At 41.3% G+C, this 25,290-nt stretch overlaps 2 protein-coding genes across 5 annotated transcripts in view; one reads left to right on the forward strand and one right to left on the reverse strand.

The window, feature by feature from the left end:
- The window catches only part of LOC108154093, a 37,087-nt gene that overhangs the window by 10,428 nt on the left and 1,369 nt on the right, over positions 1 to 25,290 (reverse strand). For 3 of the 4 annotated variants that reach the window (XM_017284210.2, XM_017284209.2, XM_033388727.1), the window contains exon 2: positions 24,092 to 24,733. In XM_017284210.2, coding sequence (XP_017139699.1) covers positions 24,092 to 24,502 — 411 coding nt within the window. In that variant the 5' untranslated portion in view covers positions 24,503 to 24,733. Of the gene's footprint in view, positions 1 to 24,091; positions 24,734 to 25,238; position 25,290 lie in introns of those variants that run through there. The other variant, XM_033388728.1, reaches the window with a different exon arrangement.
- Positions 9,617 to 11,995, forward strand: LOC108154102. Its single transcript, XM_017284224.2, has 9 exons — positions 9,617 to 9,994; positions 10,055 to 10,218; positions 10,275 to 10,460; positions 10,521 to 10,636; positions 10,699 to 10,792; positions 10,849 to 11,025; positions 11,082 to 11,374; positions 11,437 to 11,582; positions 11,642 to 11,995. Exons 1-9 carry the CDS (start codon positions 9,721 to 9,723, stop codon positions 11,923 to 11,925), a joined length of 1,734 nt encoding a protein of 577 aa, XP_017139713.1. The 5' UTR covers positions 9,617 to 9,720; the 3' UTR covers positions 11,926 to 11,995.

Here is a 25,290-nt window from a genome sequence, read left to right on the forward strand (position 1 = left end):
AGACAGACAGACAGACAGACGGACGGATACATTTTGCTGTCATAATCTATTTTCAGACGGATACGGAGCTCCGTTCCGCAAGTAAATGACACAATCATCGATTCTGTTTTTGTCTTTTGCGAAATTGCAGAAATCCAAAGCGGACAAATAACCTAGAAAAACAGAGCCACAATTGAATGATTAGTTCAAGATAAATGCAATAAATGCCTGCCCCTCGCCCCGGAGACCCCGCACCACACAAGCAACAATCATTCCGATCCATCGGCAGCATGCCCTCAGACTCGATTTGTCTTGGATTGGATTGGATTTGGATGGTGCTGCCTATGGTGCCGGGGTCCCCATTAGATTCCCCCTCCACTCGCTTTCTTGGGCAAAGAAAATTGTACAAGTGGTGTGCCCTTTCGCTCGCTTCCTAGTTTCCCACAAGCGAGAGAAAGGGGGCGGGGTCGGAGGCGGCTAAACTGAAGCAAATGGGAGGGAAACTTCAAACACGCCATACAAATTGTGCTAATTTGCACTCAATGTGCAACAAATTACAGTACTCGAAAAACTCAGCGTCAAAAGAAAAGGAAATTAAAACCAACACAAGAAAGAAAGCAAGAAACAATTTCCACCATCGAAACTTTTGATACCGCTTAACAATTATCAATGTTTCAAATGGTATATGGTATAAAACTATTAAACTTCACTTCACTATTAGTAAAGATTCTGCATTTTTTGGTGCGAGAATCTCTGGAAAAAAAACAACAGCATTCAGATTCATTCGCAGCATATTTACTAGATGATAGTTTATCCATTTTAATGTAATTAAAAAAAAAAGAAGCGGTATTGACTATACAAAATAATTGCTAAAAACCAATCCATTCGCACGAAACAAATACAGAATAGATCCAACGATGCAAAGGCCGATTTCAGCGATACCTGAGGCAATATTTCTGTGTGAATAATTTTAGAATATTGCGCACTGATGTCTCTTAAAAATGGTTTTGAATTTACCCAAAAATGATTTATATGTATTTTTATTAATTAAAATTATCTTGCCAAAAAATACTGCAAAAATCAACCTGTGCGGATTTTAATAGGTTTTAGACATCAAAGTAAATGAAATTATATTTAAATCTAGAAAATAATATCGGGACAGAATTATATGGCCATCTGATTTTATTGACTTTTAAATTTTAAACTTCATGGACATTTCCCTGAAAATACTCATATTTAATCGCTAATTAAATGAGTGGCACTTAAAATTTTGACGCAACATATTCTAGAATTTTTTCACATCCTTCGCATTGGAAATAAGATTATAACTCTCTATATATTTAGTTATAGTTATTTAGTATTATATTTATATTTAGTTAGCAATTAAAACTATCTAGTAAATAGATGGAATTAATGGCAAAAAAAAAAAATTTATAGTATGCAGTTCCACCGATATTTCGAAAGCGTTTCCTTCTGCGTGCCGACACGACTATACTTTCCCTGGTTTCTGCTAAAACTATTTTATGTGTGGTCTATGGTCGTATATCGTCTCTTAGAGGGGTTATAAAAACGGAATGACAAAAGGAATGAAAATTAACACAAAAGCAAACCCAAAAGCCGTAAAATCTTTTCTGTTTTTTCCCCCCATTTTTTTTAACGGCTAGATTGCAATTCGAATTGATGACGGTACAGGAGATGAAGCAGAAGAAGAAAAATTAATAATAACTGTAAACTGTTGCGAGGAGAGCCAAAGCCGAAGCCATAAATAAAGACGGAGCGAGTGGGATGGCCATAGACAGAGCATAGAGCCGCAGCCCAGAGCCAGGGAAAAGAGCGAGAGTGAGAGAGATAATAAATCGCTTGTATGCAAACATAAATTTACATTTTTGATGATAATTCTTGCCACCCGGTGAGCCGGGCCCCCCCTTCCATTCTCCTGCCAGAGCTGCGCAAATTAAAATCGAAACAAAAGTCAACAGAGAAGAGAGACCAGGACATGGACCATCCAGCCAGTAGCCAGTGTCAGCCAGTAGCATCCAGCCACTCAATGGAAAAGGTTTAAGAGAGTTTGACAATGGCAATGTTTAACTAATTAAGAGATGAGACGAGAGCAGAGCTTTTCATCTGGAACAATTTGCGACTCTAATGGAGCCATAAAAAAAACCACAACGGACAGCTGCAGAGACAACGAAAATTTGTAATCAAATTGTAGCGAACATGGTGCCCCCAGGGAGAGAGCGAGAAGGAGTCAGGAGAGGTGTGGGTGAGCGAGACCCCAAAACAGGCACTTAATAAATCATACCCCCGCCGCAACGGAAAATTAGACAGGGGCCCCCGAAGAGCAGAGAGAGAGAGAGAGAGACAGAGAGCACAGTGTGGATGAGCGGAAGAGAGCGGTAAATGGTTAGCATTTTGCCAGCCAACCCAGAGACAGGGGGCGAGCGGGACTTTGTGGGGGGTGCGAGCTGCTGGTGTGGGATGTGTTGGCTTTTCGCACATAATCCAACAACAAAGCAACCCACTTGTGGAACTTGTTGGCTTGGACAATTTTGGCTTAATTGCAGCGGACGCCGGGCGCAGAACCGAAAGGGAAACACCAGAAAGGATGCCGAGTGCGAAATTGTCTCTTTCGCACACCGAGCTGTGCTGCCGCTGCGTGTTCGGGCGCGTGTGTATGTGTGTTCCTGCTCGAGTGCATCTGTGTGTGTGCGCTAATAGGCGGAGCAATAAAAGCCACAGCGAAACGGAAGAGTGGACGACAAGTGGACAAAGAGGGAGGCCGGCCCGGCCCGGCCCGGCGAGACACAAACCAGGCCACCAACGGGATTCGGGCCAGGGACGGACGCATCTGGGTGGGGAAGGGGGTAAGGTAATTGTGTGTGCGCGCGGTATAATGAAATGAAGTAAAAGTGGCCTGGGGCATATTGATTAAGAGAACGAACGCCTGCCTCTGGAAAGTGAATCAATGGAAATTCTCAAGTGAATTGCAGCAGCCTCAAGTGCAGCCATTTAAAGCGGGGCGGAACCAGAAATAAACCCTAATGTATTCAAATGTACAAAAAAAGACACAGGAAACAATCAAAAACAACTAAAGTTTATTCGGAAAATAACTATCTTTGAAACCAAACAAATTACGTGCCAAATACTTAAAATATACTATAAAAAAAAACTTAAATTTAAAAATATAGAAAACACACCTTTGAGAATAAAAAATTTAATGAACACCCAACAAAATAAATAAATATACTTTAAACATAAGGAAGAATATTAAAAACCATACTGAAAATGTACAAGCGCACTAGATATACTAAAAAGATACTAAAAGTACTAAAACCATACCGCAGATCTATTTAATGAAAAAATAAGAATTAAAGTAACGTTATCACGGAAATAAATGACTCTACAAAAATATACTCGTACTGAAAATTGTAATACAAATTTGGAAACCACTATACCATGTTTGAAGCCCCATTGAAGGGTGTTTAAATCAAGTAAAAATTCCTGAACTGTGAATCAAGTGATTCAGTGGAATAGATTTCTGTTGTGTTTTTATTAGAGTTCTGCTGAATAGTTAACATTCATGAATATAAAATGTATATATTCGACCCTGAACCAAATCAGAACGAAATCAGAATTTGAAAACTGAAATTTATTGTTGAAATTCTTTCAACACAAATTCTCACTGAATGCGTAATCTTAAAAGCAACTGTATATGGCATTACATTTCCAAAGACCCAAACTGAATCGAATGATACTCAAAAAAGTACTTTACTTTACCAATTCCTACAAATTATAAACAATAGTATTTTGGGAACTTCAAAATAACAAACAAAGAACAAGGAAGGTCCAATCTAATGGTTTTAGGAAATTTCAAAAGGAAAATTTGGTCCGCTCCAAAAAACGATCTCAAAATGCCATTCCGAGAGACACACAAAATTTGTTTAGATTAGCAACTTAATTTTAAAATTGTTGTGTTATCAGTGAACCCAATGATCTCCCCACCGTTTTCCCACCGTTGAGATGAGTCGGCCCTCACCCTTTTCTCCTCCCTGTAAGGCACTTTGTCATCTGCCTCTGAGTATTTCTCTATTCCCCCTATTCGGGCATCTGGCTTATCTAATCTGCTGCTTTTGCTTCGTTGCCTGGCTCTGCCGTTGCGACACTTCCTAGACACTAGCGAGCGAGATCAGCAATTCATATGAGCAGCGGCAGCACTGCTTCTCTACTGCTCTGCTCTGCTCTGTGTTTCCTAGGCAAAGGTCAGTTGTAATTATTTCTGTTTGCAGGGTATTTGAATGCCCTATAGCTGGAACTGGAGCGTTAACGGAAACCGAAACGGAACTCAGCTCTCCTCTCTGCTTTGCCGACGGCACAGCAAACCTTTTTACTTAATTTGATTGGAATATGCGCACAGGAGGGCCGGGCAGGGCCAGGCAGGGCCGTCCGTCGGACGGTCGGTCGGCATGTCAGTGGGGGATTATCACGCAGCAGCATCCACACACAATTTGCTCAGCTCTCCCGCACACTCACACTCCCGCTCTCCCGTCGGTCTTCTGTGTGTTGTCTGTGCTGCTGCCGCTGTCAGGTCTGGCTTGCGCTGCGCTTTGGTTGGCTGATTGTTTCTCTGCCTCCCGTTCTCGTCCTCGTGCTCGTGCTCTCTGCTACTTCCTCTCCCTTTCGACCGCTCTCGCTCTCTTCCTTGCTTCGGTGGCTGCCAAATGTCAAAAGCGGTGAAAAATGAAGCCCTCGGCTTTTGATGTTCTCCTGGTGTGTGGCGTGTCGTACTCTCTCTTCTGTCCTCTCTCTCTCCCCCCCCCCACCCGATCAGTCACCGTGGCTGGCACCCTCTGCATTAATTTTTCATTGGCGTGTGTCCGACGGACGGGGGGCGGGGGCGGATGGGACGGGACGGCAGGCAGGCGAAAAACCAACAGACGGCATGGGATAAATCCATAAAACAATTTGAGAAATTAAACAATCAAAAGGCGTTAAGTGTTGCTGACTTTTCCTGAGGGGTTGGTTTTTCTCGGTTTGGGTTCGGTTCGGTTCGGGATTTTCTGGTTGTTGCTGTTGATTACCGTTGTAGCTGTGTGGCTGTGGCTGTGTGGCTGTGTTATTGTGACCCAGCTGCTGGTAATGTCCTTGTTTGCTTAGTTGATTAACCCGACTAAACGGGGGGCGGGGCGGCAGAGAGTACTGGTGGTAGACGGAAGTCGGTGGTAGTCTCAACAACTGCCGGAATAGACAGCTGCGAGAGCGAAAAGCATTTGGCTTGTCACACATCGTAGCGGTTTATGTTTATATTTTTATATGTTCCCGGACTCATCCAAGCCGACAGGCACTTCTACCCACCACTTGGGCATCTCATCACTCTTCGCGGGAGTCGAGGAGGGGTGTGAAGCAGTTTACTTTTCCGCATTTTATTAGATTTTATGATACACTTGACTGACCCGGATTCGGTCTGAGCCTGATCCCCCCGATGGCACATACACCACTCCATACCAACTCCACTCGGCAGCAATTGCAGCATTATTTGATTACATTTGCCTTTGATTGAGATAAGTGGAATATTCTGTTGCAACATGATAAACGGCGGGGTGGGGGCTAAAAGGTACATACTCTTACATAGTATTTAAGGGCATGCCGCGCACCCTTTTTTTCGGTAATGCCGAATGACAGATGGCAAGGCTAAGGGGAAACGATTAATGATAATAAAAAATCAAGAAATGCGGCAAACTTTCATATACTCGTACCACTAGCCCATTCGGATTTATGTGTTAATAAAATTTAGACGCGTGACCTGAGACGGAAAATGGATTGAGTGGAACGGGCAGCCGGGAGGGCGGGGGGAAACGATGGTTTAAGAGGTACTCCCACATGTACTATAATTGTATTAAAAATACATAAATAATGAAGGTGCACGGTGCACAGTGCAAGTGCTCTAAAAAAAACAAGCAATAAAAAACCAATAAAATACAAACAACTGTAATGATTTTATGGTAACATCTCAAAATTAATAAAACATACAGCACATACTGAAATGTAATAAAAAATAACATTGTGAGATATACTAAATGTAGTAATAAATTTAATACCAAAAACATACTCAAATCTATTGAAACGTTTTAAAAAGGACTTTAAAATTACTCGAAATACATAAAAATACCATAAAAGGCAAGAACAAATATCCTGAAATCTATTAAAGTTCACAACAAATGCTGAATACCGAAGAAAGTCTGCATAAGATAATGAACTGATAGAAAAATACCGAAATGCGACAAAAATATAATAAAATATATCAATACAAACTAAAACAATTGAAAATATAACTAATTCTGAACAACATACTGAAATATAAAAATGATATACACCGAGAGTATCTAAAATACTCTGCAATAAACCAATATGTACTGAAAAATACTGAAAAACTCTCGCACCTAACCAGAAGTCTGCATAATATACTAAAATTTAGTCGAAATACCATAAAAGGCAAGAACAAAAATCCTGAAATCTAATAAAATTCATAAAAATTGCCGAGTACTAAAGGAAGTCTGCATAAAATACTGAACTGATAGAAACATACTGAAAAATGCACTAGCCAACATGTACCGCGATATACCAATGTGTATTTTTTGTAGGATAAACCAAAAGCTTGTTTATTAAATGTTTATGCAGAAAAGAACGTGTTTATACAATTTCCACTTCCGTTTAGAGAACAGAACAGAGAAACATCCATCGAATGATGCTCCCTATACGCTCCCAAACAAAAAGCATGCCACGATGCGACGCGACGCGACGCCCTTCCGCAAGTCTTCTTTGGCATTCTTTGAATTCTTGTTTCATCTAATTCTGCTTCTGTTTGCCACATTGTTGACATTAATCACATTTTAATTATAAGGCCAGATCCGCAAAGAGCGTGCCAGAGCCAAATTCGATTGTTTATTTTTTTGCTGTATTGTTGCTTCTTTGGGAGGTTCAACATCTCATTCTGCGCAAATGCTTCTAAATTGAATGTGCAATTGGCCGGGCGCCCAACTTAATTAAACAAACAAATAGAAACAGAAGCAGACAAAGTACAAGAGTACGAGGGTACGAGAGTATATGGACTGTATCTCTGGCTTTTCTCTGCAAAATCATAGAGTGAAAATGGATAGTGCCGCGCCCCCCACAATTTTGTGGCTGCCACCTGCAATTTGTGTCGCTCTCTCCCCCCACTCCCACTCTCTCTAGGGGCTTAACACTTTGCTACACAGACTCGACAGACTCTCCAGCTGACATTTGGGGATTTGCGGGGCTCTAGGCAAAAGTTTGCACAGAGAGAAATTGGATAAAGGCTGCAGGAAAACGAGAAGTGGAATTACTTTCGTGGCTTTCGTAGGAGCAAGTTTTGCTCTAAAGATGTAATAGAATTCATACCCCAAATTACACACAATCCCAGGCCCAATCCCATGAGGGAATTTTCTGTTCTGGACGCTTTGGAGCCGCTTTATTTGATTACGAAAATAGTTTTGTGTCCAGCAGCAGCAGATGGCCAAATGGGATAATGTGGGCCAGCAGTATTAGCATACAAATTCCATACGACAGATCCCCTTGGCCAAGCATATCTCAACAAAGTTATTTAAATAGATTTGGTTACTTTATTTAAATGGATTTAACTGCAAATAAAAGCATATTTGGCGGGGAGATTGGCTAATGGTCGTATTCCATTAGACTGCGCTGAAAGGCAGAGGATAGAAAGGAATACAACGAGAAATGAGTGTTGGTAGCCTTCGCCGTTAGTCCAACACTAAACGATGTTTACCAACACTAAGTACTTCTCTCGCTCTTCCTAGTTTTTAGTCTCAACCGTCCTCCAGTTAGATCTACAGTCATAACCGCAGAACTTCTCAAGCGGTAAACAGCTTTTCCTGCGGTGATTAATCTTAATAAATTATGCATTTATTATTGCTCTTGAAAATACATATCTGTTAACAAAGGAATCGTTCAGGCGAAAACCATTTTTACCCAATTTATTCAAACGAATTTTTTGAGTAGAAGCAAGCGTGGCGAGACACTAAGATACATCCGAAAAGACTCTTCTTTTAACAAGTTTCCTTTAATACCTCATTATCCATAAGAATTTAGCAACGTTTTCAGTGATAATTTACATAGAATAAATTAAAGTAAGCTTTAGCGCTTAAGTACATTAACAAATGTCTCCTTTAAGCCTAAACAGACTGTGATTTTTCGCAGTTTCAAAGAATTTTCACCTTATCCTCATTAGGCCGAGTGCTAAAAGCTGATGAAATGTGCCAAAGATCAACATTGACATGAACCAAATGTGACAAAAAGCGCTTTACACCTCCATATGTGTGTACCATACCATGCACTATCCAACGACCATTTGTTTTAGCCCCTGGCTGTAGAAGCTGCTAACAGAAAAATGTGCTAAAAATTAAATTAAACATCCACGAGATATTTATGTTAATACCATTCGGAATAGAAGAAAAGAATGGGAAGGAAGCCAACAAGTTCGGGGGCCACAAATTTTCAAGAGCATGACGTAAAAACATTCTAATTGCTGCGCCCCTTTCGAGTTCTTTACGGGGAAAACATTCCCCGAGTACATATTTTAATTGAGTCTGAATTGGCCTTCTTACTCGGAGACTTCCAAAAATGTTTATACAATGTATCCCATAAAAAAAGATCCCATCAGATCCCCTCGGAGCAGAGTGAAAGTGTCGGCTTTGGGTTGGGTGTATCCGATATGCCAAGATATATGGCATTTAATATTATTTAGCAGCTGGCAAACCGCTGAAAAGAGACTCACGAAATCCCGAAAATAAGTCAATAAGAAATCTCTTTTCTCTGAAATGTTTTCTCGCGAAATATGTACATGTCGTCTTTTTTCGGGGTATAAAGAGACACGGCAGAACTCTGGATATTTATTTATTTTTTTTGGTGACTGAAAGCTGTCGCCATTGACCTTAGCTTGGGGTCTGGGGATCCGAAAAATGCTACGGGTATGAAACGATGACGCAGTGGAATCGACAACGATGATAGCGTCATTAGCATTATGGAAATGAGTACAAAAACGTTTGGCTGTTGTTTCTTTTGGAACTTGTCCAAGTGGGTTCTTCATCATCGTCTGCATGGATCAGAGGCTTGGCCATCGTCGTGATCATCATGATGGTTCGTGAATCGTCTCCATTGATTCACAAAAAGGGGCATCTGCACGTGTGAGGGGAGGGTATGTGCCAATGGCCAGTGCCCAGACTTGGCTTTCATGCGGTCTGACCAGCTTCGGAGTTCAATAAACTATGGCTCCCAGCCAGATATCGGTTGAGCACCGAACTTCTTGGGCAGCACAGGCTACACTTTCTCTCTTCAGAGAGGCGACAGTTGAGGGGAGGATACCCTTGCAGAGGGCAGTATACGTTGCACAAATTTCCCATTAACGAACGGATACCCAATCGTTTCTGGAGCTGGAGTTTCCGACTCCCTTTTACATTTTTGAGTTATGACTCTCCTTAACTTGATATAAATCGGACAGATATGTCACGTGGCTGTCGTTCTGGGGGCAAAGAGTGTAGCATTTGATATAAAGTCATTTTTTGGACATTGAAAATTCATTTTAGTCATTATGTTCTAAGAACTCATACAACACACAACAAACAAACCAACAAAAAAAAAACACTAAACACGAAAACAAAAATACACAAAAAGAAATAAATTTTAAAAATTAAAAAATAAAACCCGATAATGACGTCAATAGTTCCGACACCGCCGGCAGGAATCGGAGCTGCCGTGCCAGTGTGGATGAAAATCGATTGGAGTCCTGAAATAGAGCATGACATTTACATGGACTGGGGCTCGTACTACTCCCACCGGCGGAGGGAGAACATGGCCATGTACTACTACAACAAGGCCCTCTCCATGATGCCAGAGGACTATGTGACCCTTTACCACCGGAGCCAGACTAAGCGGAAGAATGCCCAAACAGAAGGCGCCCTAAAGGACTGTGGAGAAGCCAAAAGTATGTTCCTGCTCGGAGAATGTACGCCTAATACTGATTTATGGATTTACTGATTTACAGGAATTTTAAAGAGACTCAAAATCGAAAACGCTCCGATTAATCTGGAAATTTGTGATGCTCTCTACGAACTGAATCAGTTTGAGAATGCCAAGGCGGAATTGCACGATAATACTCGGCTCTTCAAGGGAAACAAGATCAAAGCCTTTGAGAACCGTCTCGTTGTGGTATGATTGATCTTCAATGCGTTCTCCCAAGGATTCCGTTTCATTTATGGTTTTAGGTTGACGAAAATATCAAAAACTGTTGTGGAGAAGAGCTGACACAGTTTATATCTGCGAATGAAAAGCTGTTGATCCAGGTGAAGGAAATGGAGCTCAAGGCCCGAAGTCAAGTGCAGAACAAGCCCCTGTGGAAAGTCCTAAAAGAGCAAAACAAATGCGATGTTTTGAGTATCCTGGAAATCGAAGTAAGTTCAAGACCTTTGAAGTTTTTTCGCCCAACAAGACTCTCTCTCAATTCCTTTAAGGACGAATTACTGTCCCCACTGGAAATCGCAAGACGAAATCGGGCATTCAATGTCTTTAATCAGATCTACATGGACAAGTCATGGATTGACGTGGTTTTTTTGAAGAAATTGCTTAGGTAACTTCGTTTTAAAACTAAACCATTGATCGTCTGATCATCTGGTCATCCACTTTCTTCAGGAACCCCACTCTACTTCTCGAACAGTGTCGAAACTCGAAATATTTTTTGGGAGCTCTAAACAAGAAGAAATATGAGGAAATCAAAATTTTCTTGGTATGTATACATCACGCCTGGAAATATTCACAGATTGTACATAAATTGTGTTACAGAAAATGCTTCATGCACGTGCTCCCATGTACTACATTCAATACAACAAATTCACGAACAAAAAACTGATGGACAAATTCCGGGAGGACTTTCTGTTCCGTAAGCAGTACCAGACAGGTCGGAACATGCGTTCGGTGTTGAGGAACATTCGACATCTTCGGGCCGTCGGTAACGTGACGGTGAGTTTTTCATAATTTTTGGGAGCCATTGAGGAAACCATTATTGCTGTCTACAGAGACTCTCGAAGTACGTGGAGGAGGTTATGGGAGACTACGTTGTCCTGAAAACTAGTCGGATTATGCCCTGGAAATTTGAATTCATGAACGAAGTGTACAACACATTGGCTCTGGCATTTGCCGAACAGTGTGTAGTCCCCCCCGACAAGAATCGTCTGGAGGACAAGGCTGCTCTTCTCAAGCTGCTTCGCCTTCCCACCGACAAGTCCTGGGATGTTCAACATTTCGTGTTTGGAGACCGCTCCACTCATCAGGCCTCCGATGTGACGGATCTGTCCATGTCGAAATCGAGGTAAGAGTCTCCCTCCCACCAACCCATCAATGTCACTATTCCAGAAACTCGTAATCCTCCAGGCAGTGGATATCCCGACTGGAAAAACGAATGCTGTTCGCCAAGTACTCGATCGAGAAATGCTATCTATTGCATCAGATTGGCAACACTCATCTCAAATCCAATCGCTACGATGAATGCTGCTTTATAGCTAGAAAGGGCATAACAGGTAGGGCTTCTTCTTCGTAGTTATAGCCATATCTGACTCAAAAACTCATTGTTTTCCAGAAACCAAGAACTGCAATAGCTTGATATGGAAGTTTCTGTGCACTCTTCTGATCATTAAGTCCAATGCAGCCCTCCACAAGGTGGAACGGACCAAGGAGTCACTGATTAAGGCTCAGAAAATTATAGAAGAACTTGCTTCTCCCAAGCTTTCCCATTTCGTGGACGTTTGCATAGCCTGCAATGAGGAAGAATGTAATCTAAAGAAACAACGCGGTAGTTTCTCAAGGCGTCAAAGTCCGGAGTCCATGCACAGCCTGGACACTGAGCCAAGTTTTAATAATTAATATTCACGGCCTTCAATTGAATACAGTATCAAATACATGACATACATTAAATATCCATATTCCTCCCATATTTCTCAATTCAATGTTACAGAAACGAGCGGTAGCGTTGTGAGGCGCGGCAAGGGCCGCGGCTCTTCTTTCAGTCTCTTTCGGTACTCAGTCTTAAATAAGAGCTTATGATTTCGGATTAATCTGAGCTGACGATTGCCGCATGATCTCTCTGTAAGGAAGGGGGGAGCTCTCTGCATTATATTTGAAACTCAATAGCCAAAAAGGTTTTCTATGGGACCCCTGATATGAAACCATGAAATGAAAACCTATTAACATCTCAACTTTTGGGGAGGGATCCTCGGAGATCTCCTTTCCAGCTGACACTAGAAAAACGATCGCTGTAACAGAGGGTATATACAGTGTCGATCTCTCTAGCCTTTTGCTTTCGCGCCTTGCTTTATTTCCCATCTTTGTCTGCAGAGAGTTCGAGTACCTTCGTAAAAATGGCTGTTGTGTGTGAAAGCCGTAAGAGGCGTATGCAAACAGACGGAAACAGAGATATTTATCAGGCTGTTGTGTTGTTTTGGCCCAAAGAAGCTGCAAATTGAAACACAGACTCCACAGACTTTTGTACATATTTAACAGATTTATGTACATATAGACCGTATAAAAGTTTTGGAGCAGAAAATGTCTTCTCAGCGCTTACCAAAGCGGAACTCTTGTCTTTTGGTTTATTAAATCAGAGTCGAAGATAGAACCAGCCAAGATCCCAAATACGAGTGTTTTTGTACCCTTTGCGGGCACCGAAGCCTAACCTGATAATCGTTCTTTCACTTCGGGAGAAAATGACATCTCTACGAGTCCCTCTAATTGGCAAATTGTGCAGTCACAGTCGGCAAACCTCCTCGTGGCGTGGTGGAGAATTAAATTTCTTTGGCGTGTGATCCACTTATTTTTGCTGCCTCGAAAATGACATAGAACTTTTGTGCAGAGTTCCATTGGATGCACATTATGTCTGGATTCGCTGTGCGAATTTCACACAAGCGATCGGACACATTAGTTTCAAACGACATAATAACGAGATCATTCGCTATGAGCGATATGGGATTTCTTTGGATTAAATCCGAAAAATAAATGTAAAATAATAAGTCCAAACACCGACTGGAAGTATTTTAATAATATTTTCTTCGAAACCTTTTGGTATTTTGAGTAATTTTCTAGTATTTTTGTGGTAGTTTAATGCGTATATGTTTTAAATTTAGAATTTTGTATTTTTTGTATTTTGTGGTATTTTAATGATGATGTTTTAAATTTAGAATTTTTTGGTATTTTCTTAAGTATTTTTTATTTTATTATTAAATCCGAAACAAAAATATAAAATAATAAGTGGAAGTATTTTTATTATATTTTCCTCGTAACGTTTTGCTATTTAGTATTTTTTCTTTATTGTATTTTCCGTATTTCTTGTAATTTTAATGAGTAAATGTTTTAAATTTAGAATTTTGTGGTATTTTCTTAGGTATTTTTTATTTTATTATTAAATCCGAAAAAAATAAATATTAAATAATAAGCACAATATTTTTAGTATATTCTCTTTGGAATTTTTAGCGATTTATTATTTTTCTAGTATTTATTTGGTATTTTAATGAGTATATGTTTTAAATTTAGAATTTCTTGCTGTTTTCTTAAGTATATTTTCACTAAACCCCGAAAAAAGGAAGAAACAAAGAAGAATCGTACAGTGATACAGTGAAATACCCCTCCGAGACTCCAATTTTCTCCCTTATTCGATCATAGTCCTAAGTCGTTTAATACCTAAGTGGTTTACCAACGCTTGAAATGGACGGACGGGTGGTGCCATGTCAGTTATGTTCTCGGTTTCAACAAATTGATCATCAAAAATGTACAACTGTCATGATTTAAACACTACATTATGGACAGAATGGACATTAAATTGTACTAAGAGGCCCCATTATTTACTGTGACATTAAAAATGGTATCTCTAAATGGGTGACCAACCAGTCCGTATAAATGGACTAGCACTTAAACTAACTAAACGTCGAATTTAGCTCTCCTTCCCCCTCCAGCCACTTCCACTATTAGCATTCTTTATTTGTTGCCATTTGTTGCCTCTCGGCATAAATCATATTATGCTTTTGTCTTATTAGCCCATTGACATGTGAACAACATGAAAGAGATAATTTATACGCTCAAGTCCCCGGAAAGTACTTCAGAATCAATTTGAAGAGGCCAAATCCCAAGTGCCTGGGGAGGGGAACCATTGAATGGATGGAACAAACCTCTATAACACTCACACGATGCCGACCGATACGCCCATTTGATCAAAAAATGTGGGGTGGATGCGGTGTCGGGGCTGGGCTGCGCTTCCGGACATCGCACAATTGAGTGTCTTTGTGGGGGGCGTCCAAAAACGAACCAAAAAAAAAAAGGAGAGACAGCCCCGCGAGACAGGAGGGGGAGGGTGGAGAGTGGCGACTACGGAGATCCAAGAGCCGAGACCCAGACATGAGACAAACGTATAATGTGGCTTACATTAACAGACACGCAACTTAAATCAGATTAACATACAATATAAAGGCCACCACCGAAAAAGTGAATTCAATTTCCACTCACTTTCCTTATCGTTGTTGCTGCCCCCCCCCCCCCCCCCCCCCACCACTCCTCCTTCGCCTCTCAAATGGGGCTTACAATTGATCAGGGAGGGGGGGGGGGTGGAGCTGCAGATTATGTAATTTCTTCTCTTCTACTTCCATCTTCTCGCTCTCCGGCTTCTGTGCTTCTTTTTATGTGTGGCCATAACAAATTAATTAAGATAAAAAGAAGTTTACGATTTACGGTCGGGCACATGAAGATCTAGTCCAATAGATTGCCGCAAGAGAGAGGGGGAAAGAGAGATCTGCTACGGGGCTAACCCCAATTTCTCCCCCCAACCATATTTGGTGAGCTCAGCGTCAATCGTATTGAGAGCATATTCCGGACAAATACGAATACAGCCCACGCACGTACTATCCCGGAAATAATCACAGCTACTAAAAATAGTCCAAGCAATCTGCAGTCGAGCATCTGTAAACGGAACCTAGGAAGCACTTCATTATCCTGACACACTTTGAAACCGTTGTGCGAGAGGGTCCTTCAGTTACCAGTTCCCCGTTCCCCCTGGGGTCCCACTCCACTGGGGCTCATTAAGTGGGCCAAGCGACACCAGGCCGAAGCTTGAGACGAGCGAACTGCAGGTGGAAATGCAGCACAGCCGGCCGGAGGGCATTGTACATAGTATCTATGGGATGTCCTACCATTGGACGGGCAGTATCCCTGCATCTTATAAAGAAATCATCAGCCAAAATGTTGTCGAATATCTCCTAGGAATGTTGTATGCGCTGTCTTTTCGATTTATCATTATTTGACTGTAATTTCTTTTTACTTTCCATCTTCCATCGAAAAAAAAAAACATTAATCATGGAGATATGGAGGCGGAAATGTGAGCACTAATATTAAATAGTAAAAAAAAAAAAAAAGAAAGAGAGAGAGAGAGGGAGAAAGATACACCAACAACAACTTAATGGCTCCTCTAGTGGCAAATGAAAAGTAAAAGTCAAATAGAGCGCAACAAATGCAAAAAGCCGCCAGACAACCAATAGACTACAAACCAACAAAAGCAACAACAACAATTTCAAAGTTACGTATACACTGTAACTGTAGATATAAAGTAAACGTGCGGCGACTCGGCTCTGTAAACCGGCTCTCGGCTACAACAACATCATCATCATCGACGGCGTCGTCGTCATGTAGAGGAAACAGCATTTGAGAAGGAACTGAAGCGGAAGGTGTGTCCGAAACCCAAATGCCCTGGCAACAATAGATTAATAGAGATATACTCTGAAAGTACTCGACTCTGCACAGGGGGCCCCACATACTTATTTATTATTAATGGAGGGAACTTCGACTCAACCGATCGGGTGCTTTCAGTGGAAATATGGTGGCACCTACGTTTCTGTATTGATAATTTCCACAACAATAATATTAAGTGTTTAGCGATGGCTCTTTAACGAGCACATAAATCTGTATAGTTCGGTAGTTTGGATATTTTTGTGTTAATATTCCTCTATTAATTTGTTTACAGAGCCATAAGCATCTTTGCGCTTCAACTGACAGCCGCTTGAAAATTGTAGAGCAAGCACAACACAAATTTCAGGGTGTGCCGCAGCAACGCAGATTGATTGAGTTGTTTGGGGAATACAAAACTCTCCAAAATGAAGGGGAAAATATATAATGTAAACAAAAGCAACATACGAGTAGGCATGTTAACTAATCGGGTAAATCTTCAATCAATTTTGAAGCATGTTGTGTGGCGACTAACCTTCAACAGAAACTCAATTAGAGCAGAGAATCAGTTGAGTGGAACTAATGTTCCCATTTTTTTTGTATTTTTTTCGGGGAGGAGAAATAAATCAAGTCACACAAATTTCCCAAAGTTCATTACTATTTGGTTGTCATACCACTATGACACTTACTGGACACTTGAGTTGATGTGAAAAACTTGGTCGGGCGAACAACTATAATTATGTTAATCGAGAAAGTCTATAGAATTCTTTTGGTACATTATAGTCCAGCCTTAAGTGAGTGTCATACGTATATATTATTTTTCAGGCGAAAGAGAACAGTAACCATAGCAGGAGGTAATTTGCATGCACGCATGCGAGCAAATATCCCTCATATCGATCCCCAGTAGCCAGTAGCCTTGGGGTAATTTACATACATGTACATCAGTGTGTGCGGAGGGAATATTTTTGAAAAGTCCCCTAAATTGATCCCCAGCAGCCTTGGGGTAATTTACATGCAAGCACGCATACGAGCAAATCAGTGTGCGCGGAGGGAATATTTTTAAAAAGTCCCTTAAATTGATCCCCTAGTGCAATGCATTCCCTGGTTACAGTTAAATTGGCAAAAACTGATCCCCCTAGTGGATTTCCCGCGGTCCCGTCCGTTCCCGCTGTGCGAGCGAGTCACGAGTTCAATAGCCTTCACTTTTCAATTGCCTCTCTTTTCATTAAACCCCCTAAATCAATGGGAAAATTCAATTCAAAAGAACCGGAAAAACAGTACAGGCTCTGACTAACCAAGCGCCTAAAACCAGCTAAGGCACTACAAATAATAGGGGCAACAAAACGAATCTCAGCAACAAAAAAACAAAAACCAACAAGCACTGAAAATGCCAGAAAGTAAGTGAACGGACAACAGGAGGCCTGCGGCAGCAGCAGCATAACCACGTGGGAAACGAATTCATTCAGCAACAAAAAGCAAAAGAAAACCAGCAAATCAAGAAACGGCCTGCATTTTATGACCCGGCAACAATTACGACAACAAAAAAACACGAAAACGAAAAGAAGAAAACGAAAAAGCTTTCGATACCCTTTTTGTAGATCAGATCGGACATTTCTATAGAAAAGGTATGAGGAACAGCGATCCATTTGCATTATGGAAACTCCACAGAAACATCACAATACCCCCGGAAAGGGTATGGGAGCTAAAATATCATCTCCAATGACAAAACTGTTTGAGCCTGGTTTAAAGTGGGGGGAGGGATGGAGGCATGCAATAATAATACCGTGGAAAATGGGTTAATCAAATAATTCGCTTCCCTACGCGTGAGGTAAAACTAAACAACGAGAAAACGAAATTGCAAAATAATATTGTGCGAAAAGCTTGGATTATTAGTTTTGGACTGTTTGCCGAGCGGTTAAGCCTAGGGCTAAGCCCCAGCCATATGCCTTTGTTGGCAAATCGCAAACATAATAATGCAGAAAATCGAATACCGATCGGAAAAGGGGGAAACCAAAAAGATATACCGTTGAGAATGAAGAACAAATAAAATGCACGGCTGCATGCGCCCCGTTTCGTCCCGTTTCGTTAAGTGTTTTTGTGGTTTTGACAGGAGAAAACGAGATGGATAGAGGACATTGAAAAATCCCCGAATCAAACCCTGCCGACAGCACGTACATCGCACCCCTGCCCTGCCCATGAGAGCGGATTTCACCTCATCCATCGTCCCCCCCCCACGACCGTCATCCGTCATTTGCCCTCTCTCTCTGACTCTCTCGCTCGGGCAATTCCCATTTCGATTGCAATATTTATGAAAAAGAGCACAATTCCTTTTGTGCGTGTCCGTGCGTGTATCTCGCCGCCTTTGTCCGTATTGGTGTGTGTGTGGGAATTGTGGATTGGGCATTACGGGATTCCAATTCGTTTGCGTGTCCCGCCTTCTGTTTGCCTTTCTGCCGCCTAATTGAACCGTTCAAATTGCACTATCAGATTAAACAACAACAACAAAAAACAGCAGCAGCCACCACCTGCGAAAGTAGTCCTCCCCCTCTTAAGTTCCCCCTCCGCCTTGTTTGCGTTTGATTTTATTTTCGGCAAAATTTTATAGTTCCCGAGGTACTTGGGATATCTAGCCGGTACTCCAGATCTCCCTGATCCCCTCTTTATATTTTTTTTAGATTTCCTGTGATCAATATTAAATGAGATGCAGCCATGGCTGTCGGTACGGACAAACATTGAGATCTACGGGTTACCTTATACCTCAATAGATAGTAGGGTACTACAGGCGATACATTCGTGATTTTGTATTATGAAACCCCAAAAAGATATCAATTTTTCTCCAAAATATGTTTCTTCTTTTGTAGAAGTATCTCTTTAGAAGAATACCGATAAGAAATTTCCACTTTTATAGGAAAAATACCAACAGTAAATATTTAAGAGATTTTTTTTCAATTGAATCGATAAACCCTTTAATACTGCGCTCAGATGTTGCCTTCCTTTTATGTTATTTGAGAGAAGATTGTTTGAATAATTCGCATTTCTTATTAGACCTTTTATTCCAGGAATCAATCCGACGGATGAGATCAGCTTCACGGCATTACAATGAAACTTGAACTAGTGATAATATACATATGTGCTTATACTCCAATGGCATATCTGATATTCGATTGCATGTTTTGTTGAGAATGAAAAAGTCGTGTTTGTGTTTTGCATATCCATCCGTCAGATTGAATTTCGGAGTAATAGTAGACGACAAGGGTTTGTACTTAAATGCATTAAATGCCCAATAATATATAATAGCACACATGTAGGTGGATCCAGTGTTTAATTAACACACAAAAGAGATTTCGTTTGTAGGTTCATTGACAAAAAAAAAAAAGGTCTTGCTCACTCATACCCATGCGCTTTGATAAGCCCAAAGGCAGCGCCCGAAAGCAGCCAAGTACGCAAATAGAATCATTATTAGTAACTTGATCTTGGCATGAATTTGACATTGTGTTATCGTAGTAGAGCTCTCCCTATCAGCGGCCTCTATCGCCAATTGCCAAACGGCAAAAAAAGTGTCGCCCCGCAGTTCCTCAAAGGAGGTCACCAGCAGCGACACATCCACACAACCAATAACTCATGACGCAACGCAAAAACTGTTTTGATTTCATCTGGCTGTTTGTATTATTTATTTTCATGACTTATTAATTTATGCGACACGTTACGAGCCACCAAATCAAACGGACGGGACGGGACGGGACGGTAGCATCTATTTTCATATTTAATAAGTCTGCAGCAAAAATGCAATAGATGCCGTCAAAAGTTGCCAAATTCCACTCAACTTTAAACTGGAGCAAACCAAAAACACAACACAACACGAATAACTTTCATAATTTGTGTGGCGATCCCGAGATATGTTGAAAAATTTTCAACTCAAGACTTGTTTATACCGAAATTAGCCGATAAGTGGCGGCGGGCCCCACAAGGAGTGGATTTAGTGGCGTTGCCAGGTCAACAAAGTCTTTTTGGAGGAACAGATAAGGGGCCCTGCCAGTCATTGAGTCGAGTGCGCGGGCTACCATTTAAACTTGAACTGAAATGTGATCCGAATACAGGCTGATACATCCGAATCAAGGCAATAAATCTAATACAATCTGGAAAGAGGAAACCCATAGTTTTTGCCAGATTTAACTGCGAAAAAGCAAAAAAGCAGGCCTAGAAATTGTGCGAGACCTTTGATACGGATTTCAGTACTTTTTAAGGCATTTCAACGATCTTTAATACCACATGAAGAAACAATAAGAGATAGAAATGCCCTCTGCAAACCTATTAAAATATTCCTCGCTTTTGCATCACAGAGATAAAGAGCACCCGAGAAATGCAGATATAAAGATAGATGGGCAGATAAGCAGATAGAAAAATTTCAAAAATTTCTTCACTCAAATCTGTGGGATCTGTTTAGGTTATGCTAAGTATAGCACCAAATACATTCACACCTATTGCCTAGACGCTCTCTTTTTCGTCTTTTCGCGGGCCTCGTCTTTGATTTGTGGAACTTTTCTTCACTCGTATACGGTACTCGTACCTATAGTATAAACTTTTATGGCGCGATTTGTTGTTGTCTAATCAACGAACACGTGCTTGGCAATATGATAAGAATAGTGCTACAGCTCTAGATTCAATTTAATTTCGAGTGGAGGAAAGAGAACAATCCAATAATAGATGCGTATTATCCAACAATCTACCAAACAGAAGCCTGATAAAGAAATAATAGAATAGAGTTGATTCCATGAGCAGCGAAATAACCCGAAATTAAGTTTTCTTCAAGTGTTTTGATAAGAAACTGAATTAAATTTCGTCAATTAGGTTTTGTGGGTTTTCAGCTTCCAAAAAACCCAGAACCGCAAGTGGCGTCAAGGTAGTGGCATTCTTAACGAGTTTATCCCTTCGCTTATGGGAAATTTTAACAGAGAATCAACGTGCGTCATAGTGGAACAACGGACCTACCCCCTATGGTGACATTTCGGCTTTTCGCTCTTAGAATTCCATGAGAGATTCGCACGAATACCTGGCAAATTCGCAAAATTCTAAATATAGAAGGCCTACGATTTGTTGCTTTAAAATTTGTGAGATATAGGGTTTCATTATAGCATTTGTTACAATTCTTGATAATATATTTTCATTGGTAGTGCCGTAGTAGGAGGAGAACCAAGAACAAAATCGGAATGTCAAACCCTCAGGGGGGCAAAAATAGAAATTGTATCCAGTGCCTACATATAGTATTTTATCTGCAATCTGTATTTACTCACACACTTGTTCTGATTTGATTACAGCTTAGTTTATTAGGAGGCCGAGAATTAAGCCCAATTGTTATGCGTGGGGTGTACTATTGGGGTGTCGTAAGCGTAAACGTGGGCTAATTGCCGTTCGGCCTAATTGAGTTTCTCGCTCGACAATTAATTTGACAATGGAAAAGAGTCGCTGCTAATCGTTTGCCTCGCTCTAGGACAGAGTGAAATATAGGTGAAGAAAATCATCATCATATCAAGGGGGTGTCACGGAGTCACAGTCCATCCGTCCGTTTCCGGAATCCAGGCAGATGGAGATATAATCTTTTCGAAACAAAAAACCACTTTAAAAGATTGCTGGGATACGGATATCCTTCCATTTGCCTGGACATTTCTTGGAGACCTCTGTAAATTTTGCTTTATTTAATCAATTCTAAAAGTTCAGTCATAAAAGAACGAGTAACGGGATTGAGTAACGAGAACGAATAAAGAACGAGTAACTTCTTGAAATGGGCCCCATGAAATGGGGAAATTTAGAATGGGTTTCCAATGAAAAATAAATCATAATTACAATTGGTTTTTCCCCCCATTTATCAAATTAAATTAACAACAAAAGTTGAGGGGGGGTCAAGGGTTATTCGATTATCAAAAATGTTTTCAAATTACAAGAGATACTCGCAATGAGAGATGCTTCTTGGAACCTTCTTCTTTCAACCTCTATTAAAACCGAAACAATACGAAAAAATGCCCCTCGATAAATCGAAAGTGAGAATTCAATGAAATAAATCATAATTACAATTTTTTCCCATTTATCAAACGAGCGAGTACGAGTTCAGGGGTTAAGTGTGCTTGAGGTTAAAGCCATTATAAAATTTCTTTGAATTCTTTTGAGAGAATCTTCAAGCCTCAATTTAAACCGAATCAAGAGGGAATCCCAAATAATTGAAAGTGAGAATCATAATTATCATTTATCAAATGAAAGAACAATACAAATAACCGATCATCAAAGATTTCGTCTGGAAACCGAAAAAAAGATATGAATTTCCTATTTTGTGGCGATTTTTACAAAGTTTCATCATTTGTGCCCCTTTTTGGGGGCTTTGTTGGGCTTTGTAACCCAATTATGATCCACAGCTGCCCCTGCCCCCCGCAGAGAAACGCCTTCTTTGAGAGCATCATCATTAGATAAGAGCACGCTCTTGCTCTCAAAATGCTAATGGTATTTTTTCAATCGCAACAGCCCAAAAAAAAACGACGATGCAGTTGGACTCATTTTTCATTTCGCTTTCAGATCGGACTGCTCTACTACTCGTAATAAATAATGGACAAAACGAAAATGAAATTGTATAATGAACGACTCAGACTGGGGACCCGGCCCGACCCGCACGAGTCGGCGGAGAGTTTCTTAAGGTCAAACAATTTTTCATGCAACACCTTGAGAATCAGCGAGGCACCTACAAACCCCCGGCCAAAGGCGCGGACCGGCGCGCGGCGTCTCTCAAGAAACCAGTTTTTTCAGTTTCAGGCGTACGCCTCGGTCTTTTATTGGTAATGGGTAATGGTAGCTGGGGGAATGAATGGCTAAGAGGTGTGCTGGTGCCAGTGCCAGTTCGGGGTCCGTCAATGGGCCAAAGCAGTAGTCTGGGTAGCGGCAGTAGCGGGTGCCGTATAATTGGCCGGAAAGTAACGTTGACGTTGGCCACTCTTTGCAATTAAAGCTTGGCCATAAACTCGATTCCCAAGCCCAAAAGGTTCTCGGAGCCAGTCCGGACCGGACTCTTCCCAAGAACCATACGTGCAGGCACCTCGTGGCTTGTGGCACGCAATGTGCCAGAATGCCAAGAATAGCAAATAGCTCTCACACACACACACACACAACATTATTTACAATGGAAAATCAGTAAAAGGAAAAGCAATTCAAGCAAATGCGTTTGCCAGACCATTTTTGGATACTCTTTGCGGAAATGGGGATGAAAAATTAGACATAAGAGTTTCCTCTTCAGGTGTTCTTCATTCTGATAAAGAAAACCGACAATATTTGCTAAGAAAATAAAGAAAAAGAAAAGTTCTATCTAAAAGGAAAAGATAAGAAACCAGAAACCACACAATCTATGGAAGAAAGGCTATCTTCGAGGGCTGTAGCTTCAGAAGTTCCCCTCAAAAAGGAGAGGAATGCAATATTTTCTCTCAAGTGTTTTTGAGTCACTTTTGGTAGGGGGGGGGGGGGGGGGGGGGGGGGGGGGGGGGTGCGGGGTGCAGTGCCTCTGTATATGGTCGGCAATGCAGCGCAGAACTTTCTCTCTTTTAATAATTTTATTAATTGCCGTCCACACCTCTTTCTTTGGGCACACATTAACAAATTAGTATTCAATTGGGGGAGCCCATATTTACGATCATTAAAATTTATGGCCAATTTCGGTTTAAAAGGTCAGCCCAAAAGATCATCGTAAAAGACCAGCAAATATATGGACCATATCCGAATCAGATACGTACCATCAGGGGCGTAGAGCTCTTCTAATCTAAATGGAGGGTCATAAAATGCGAAAGCAAATAAATGAAATGATATTCCCGGGCCTTGATTACGATAAGATAGGAGGATTATCTAAGTCTAGATACTCGGATATGCATTCGTACGTACATATCTATCCATTTATACATTGTATATTATATTAATTTTTTGGCTGTAGCGCTGCCTACTCTGGATGGGGGGGGGGGGGCTTCACTTAAACGATGCCTTTTTCACCGACGGACATTTAACACTTTTTGATCCCGTCGGTGAAATGAACTGCTGGAAGAGCATTGAGGTTTATTTATTATTTATATTGCTCTTTCCTTCGCTTTGTTTTGTGAAAATGTCCAGACAATTTAATTTATTTCCCTGCATTAAGGACAAATAAAATATAAGAGGGAGGGCCAACGGTACTTCAAAGTAAATGAGTCCGACACGTGTGTGTGTGCGTGCAATAAATCACATTAAAAATTAAACGCAAAGAACAAGTTTCGAGTGCGTGAGAGAGAGAGAGAGAGAGAGAGAGAGCGGGAATGAGAGCTACTTTACTTACATTGAGCATCCAGATGATCATCTCCTCGAGGACAATGTCCATGCTGCTGTGGGCACCGCTCAAGGCGTAGTCCACGGGATTGCCGTTGGTGCGATCACCCAGGGCTGCTGTGGTGGTATCGCGGCGTCGCATCTTAGACGTGGCTGTGGCTGTGGCTGTGGCTGTTTCTGTTTCCGTCGTTTCTGGGGAGGATATGGTTGGTTTGTCGGCCCCAAAGAGGCTAAGGAGCTCCAGATCCCGTTTGCAGCAGCAACGGCATATGCGCGGCATTTCCAGCAAACCACCTGCGACGTCATCGTCCGCCGGCAGAGAAAGTTGCGCCGCCGGCTGCTGCGGCTGCAGCGGTTGCTTTTCCGACGACCAGCTATTGCTGCGTCTCCTGGTTCTGCTGCTGTTGGCGTTGGCACTCATCCCGGCGCTATTTCGGGTTTTGTTTTGTTTTGTTTTTATTTTGTCGAATTAATTAACTTTTTATCGACCGCAGAATTGCAGTGGATTTGGGGTGGCTCGGCCTCGGCTCTTTCACTTGGCCGAATCTCAATAGAATTTTTCACTTCACACACTATAAAATGCCTTTTTCTGGCTATTTCTTATCTGTTTTATTTGCTTTTGGCGCTTTCGTTTTGACCACGAGTCGGAGACCTAAAAAAAAAAAAACCAGAACAGGCCAGAAAGAAACATGTAAGAGAGCAGATTTGGTAAGAGACCTTTCGCGCGCCGCGCTTGCCTATGTGTGCGTGTGTGTGTGTGTGTGCGAGCCACTTTCTTTTAGTAGGCCAACAAGAATCGGACGCGGAATACCAATCAGAATGAGAAATCCACAGAAAATGATGATGCCCTTGTGAGGATATCAACTATAAGCAGCAGACCTTCCCACCCCTCCCCTCCTTCCACCCTCTCCCGCCACGACAGGTATTTTTCTAGCCTTTTTAAATGGCCAGGGCCGCATGCAACGCGTTAAAAAAACAAACAACTAGAAAGAAAAGAGGCCGAAAGTGTCACCTCCTCTCTCTCTCTCTCTTTGGCTCTTTGATCAAAAATTATTTTTGGCGGCGGCAGTTCCGTGGCGGCGCCGCATTCAGAAGGCACTCTTACACACACACAGACAAGCCGTTAAATGAATGAATTTTTGTATTCTAGTACGCACACAAATTCACTTAATTGCAACTTTTGTTTGACAATATATTTTTTGGTGTAAT

Source organism: Drosophila miranda, chromosome 2 (assembly GCF_003369915.1).
Source record: "Drosophila miranda strain MSH22 chromosome 2, D.miranda_PacBio2.1, whole genome shotgun sequence".
Taxonomy (NCBI): Eukaryota; Metazoa; Arthropoda; class Insecta; order Diptera; family Drosophilidae; genus Drosophila; species Drosophila miranda.

Bases quoted from the DNA above. Each gene is read 5' to 3' on its own strand.
- LOC108154102 (XM_017284224.2), top strand. From the start codon at position 9,721: ATGACGTCAATAGTTCCGACACCGCCGGCAGGAATCGGAGCTGCCGTG. The intron at 10,461-10,520 runs GTAAGTTCAAGA...AATTCCTTTAAG, and splicing joins TGAGTATCCTGGAAATCGAA to GACGAATTACTGTCCCCACT. The intron at 10,793-10,848 runs GTATGTATACAT...ATTGTGTTACAG, and splicing joins AGGAAATCAAAATTTTCTTG to AAAATGCTTCATGCACGTGC.